At 45.4% G+C, this 3291-nt stretch overlaps 1 protein-coding gene across 1 annotated transcript; it reads right to left on the bottom strand.

Moving 5' to 3' along the window:
• Window positions 1–1313: 1313 nt before the first annotated feature.
• LOC122651276 (putative pentatricopeptide repeat-containing protein At1g03510) lies at window positions 1314–2804 on the bottom strand. The gene has a single exon (XM_043844610.1). It carries the CDS (start codon window positions 2742–2744, stop codon window positions 1458–1460), a length of 1287 nt encoding a protein of 428 aa, XP_043700545.1. The 5' UTR covers window positions 2745–2804; the 3' UTR covers window positions 1314–1457.
• Between the last annotated feature and the right edge of the window lie 487 nt (window positions 2805–3291).

Below are 3291 nucleotides of genomic sequence, written 5' to 3'. Positions count from 1 at the left end.
AGCATCTGGGATTGGCTTGAAGAACCTTGGCTGCATCATTGGAGGTTCAGATTTGTTTACTTGGAGTGCTCATTGGAGGAAGAACCACTGTCTATTGGAGGAGCAACACTTGAGGCTCATCAGGTTAGCAGTTCTTTATGGATTCCTCTTGGTTTTAATTATTGATTATTCATGGGATGAGAAAGAAACCCGAATTGATTTGTTTCTGCTGCACATTCGGGTATGGGATGGATCCCCCTATCCATGAGATGGAATAGGGATGATTGGACTGGGCATTAATTTGTTAAACCCAACCCTATTAGGGTTCCTGTAAGGCACCATGGTCGGCCATGGTTAACCCTAAAATTGAAAATAGGGTGCCCATGCCACATTAAGGTGCCCCAAGGCAACCCTAGGGTTCCCTAGGGACAACCCTGGAATTCCCTAAATCAGGGAACTCGAATTTATATTACTATTGGTTTACCATGGTGAACCATTATGATCCCATGGATAGTATTTTGACCTACAACTCCCTCCTCCCTACTCCTACCACTTTCTCCAGTTTAGGAGGTCCTTACAGAACTGCGGCAGATCCCCCCCCCTTTCGCTACTACTGTTCCACAAACCCAAACCCCTCAGATTGTGCAACCGCAGCCAACCACTAGCCCTTGTGGTTCACGCAACCCTCACCCTTGAGAGAAACCCACCTCCTGCAAGCACGGAAACTCAAGCCCTTATACCCGCCCTGTCGCACCCCCATCCACCACCGTGCCTCACCTCCATCCCCTTAGAACTCTCCCCTTGTAACCCCTAGCCACCACCACTACCAACGACTCTCTACAACCCTTTTCCTCTTCTTCTTGGATCAACCCTGTCCACTTTCCCAGTCTCCTTCACCGCTCCCTCCCCCACTCTCTTTCCCCATTCATTTCCATCACTGAACAATAAGGGTAATATTGGAATTTTAAAAACAAGGGATTTCAATGTAATATCAATGAAATATGAGGTACCTCATACATCATATCTATAAACATGAGTTACTCCGAATGATAAAATTCCAAATGTTGGGTACCCCAAGTGTCATATACCTTTTTTTGGGGGTGAGGGATAGGTGAGAGCAATCTTGGATCAAATCGACAAATACCTGCCAAGGCCGATCCCAAATCTTGACCTATCTAATGTTACAGCCGAAGCGTTAATAGGTAATAAAAAAATGATTTTTGTTAAAAGGCAGGTGTAAATATGTCTGGTTTGGACTGATTTTGACTGATCTAGATCAGTATCAGATTGGTTTCGGCTTTGACCGATCCCGGGATTAAGAACCATAGGTGAGAGAGACCATTCTTGCCAAGCATTGCGACAACCTCAGCTGTTAAGATCATCCAATCCCTTCCATACCTTTGCTGTAAGGGATGCGTTACAAGTGAACCATCATACAGATGAGAATCAATGCCAACAGAGAGCATCTCATGTTCGAATCAGTCATGACACACAACCCAGCTACTACCAGGTGTCTTCTTCACGCCCCTCTCCTTCATCTCCCTCCTTAACCTCTCCGCTTCATCTAATCTCCCAGCATTACAATAAATGGTTGCCAATAGTACATAATTTGCAGGATTGTCAGGTTCTATCTCAAACAACTTTCTCCCGGCAATCTTTGCAAGTTCCACCTCTCCATATGTCCGGCACGCCCCAAGAATAGCTCCCCAAGCTTTTGCGGTTGCCTTCACTGGCATCTCCTTTATAACCTCATAAGCCTCATATAACCTCCCTGCCCTACTAAGAACATCCACTAAGCATGAGTACTGGTCACTGCCCGCTTCCACACCATAATCCGTACGCATTCGCTCGAAGTATTCCAGGGCTTCGTCGGTCAATCCAGCATGACTACAAGCCTTAAACACTCCGAGAAATGTGATCCCGTCAGGCCTTACTTTTGCAAATTCCATTTGTCTGAAGGTAGCAAGTGCAGTTTCAGCCTTCCCGTGCAATGCGTAGGCTGAGATCATGGCACTCCATGCGACAACATCTCTTGTAGACATTCGTTCGAAGATGTAGCGTGCATATACAAGGCACCCACATCGTCCATAAGATTCTACGAGGCCACTACTTAGATGAGCATGTGGATCAATGCCATTCCTGATAGAGTAGCCATGAATTTCTTTAATCAGGTTCAAAGCCGCTACGCCTACACAAGCAGGCAACAAAGCCAGAACGGTAAATAAAGTTGGTTTAACATGTGAAGCTTGCATTCGTCTATAGAAGGCAAGTGCTTTACAAGACCCATCATCCATTTCAGACAAAGCGGCAATTATGGAATTGAAAGAAGATGCATCGGGCGAAACGTCCATGAGTTCAAACAAATGGAGTGCATTTGAGACATCTTTGGAGTGAGAGAACAGAGAAATCATCGCATTCCACACAATAACATTTCTTTGAGGAATTTCGTCGAACAATAGGCGGGCTGAGGATACGGAGACACATTTGCCGTACATATTAACAAGAGCGCAGGCGACGAAAGGATTGGAGAGGAGAGAAGACTTAGTTGTGTGGGCGTGGATGGTTGTGCCGAGATGAGGGCAGTTGATGGCTGCACAAGACTTGAGTGCAAGTGGGAAGACGAAAGGGTCGAGCGAAAGCGCAGGTGAGGCGTTCATGTGACGGAACAGTATGAGAGCTTGCTCGTGGCGACCTTGGTTTACATGGGACGTCAGGAGCTTGGTGTAATAAAGCAGGCGTTGATGGTTGGCACCGTGGAAAGCCATGTCTGAAAACCGATGTGATTCATTTGGAACCCGAAGCCAGAATTAAAAGAAGGATAGAAGTGAGGCTACTTAAGGATATGAGAGAGAAAAAGGGATAAAGTATGTACATTGATCACCGTGTAGACGATATATCAGATAGTTCCAGCGATTCCAATGGTGTTTCCAATTGGTGTCCTCCGGTCCTCTTCGAACTAGGTCTGGCCTCAGGAGACGGTGATTATCTCCAAGAGCTTTGCATTTGTGAGCAAATATTCTGTCACAGTTTGGTTGCGAAGGGAATGAAAGGGAAGGGAAGTGCTTAGGGTTAAATACACGAGAATGGATCATCTGCATGTACCGACAGGTGAACATACATCTCAGATATTTCACATTTTAATTTTGTTTTCATAAAAACTCCTCCTCTCTTTGTAAATGGTAAAAATATGACAGATGGTCGGCTCTCACATGTACATTCACCTGTTCGTACGTGTAGAGGAACCAAATTCTAAATCATGCATCAATGCAACCCCAAATCGTCTCAATATTCTGTATGTCCCCCTAAGATTTT

Source organism: Telopea speciosissima, chromosome 1 (genome assembly GCF_018873765.1).
Source record: "Telopea speciosissima isolate NSW1024214 ecotype Mountain lineage chromosome 1, Tspe_v1, whole genome shotgun sequence".
Taxonomy (NCBI): Eukaryota; Viridiplantae; Streptophyta; class Magnoliopsida; order Proteales; family Proteaceae; genus Telopea; species Telopea speciosissima.
The sequence above is the reverse complement of the archived record's forward strand: the minus strand, read 5'-3'. Positions and strand labels throughout refer to the sequence as shown.

What these genes read in the sequence shown, in the direction of transcription:
- LOC122651276 (XM_043844610.1), bottom strand. Translation starts at nt 2,744, where the DNA reads ATGGCTTTCCACGGTGCCAACCATCAACGCCTGCTTTATTACACCAAG.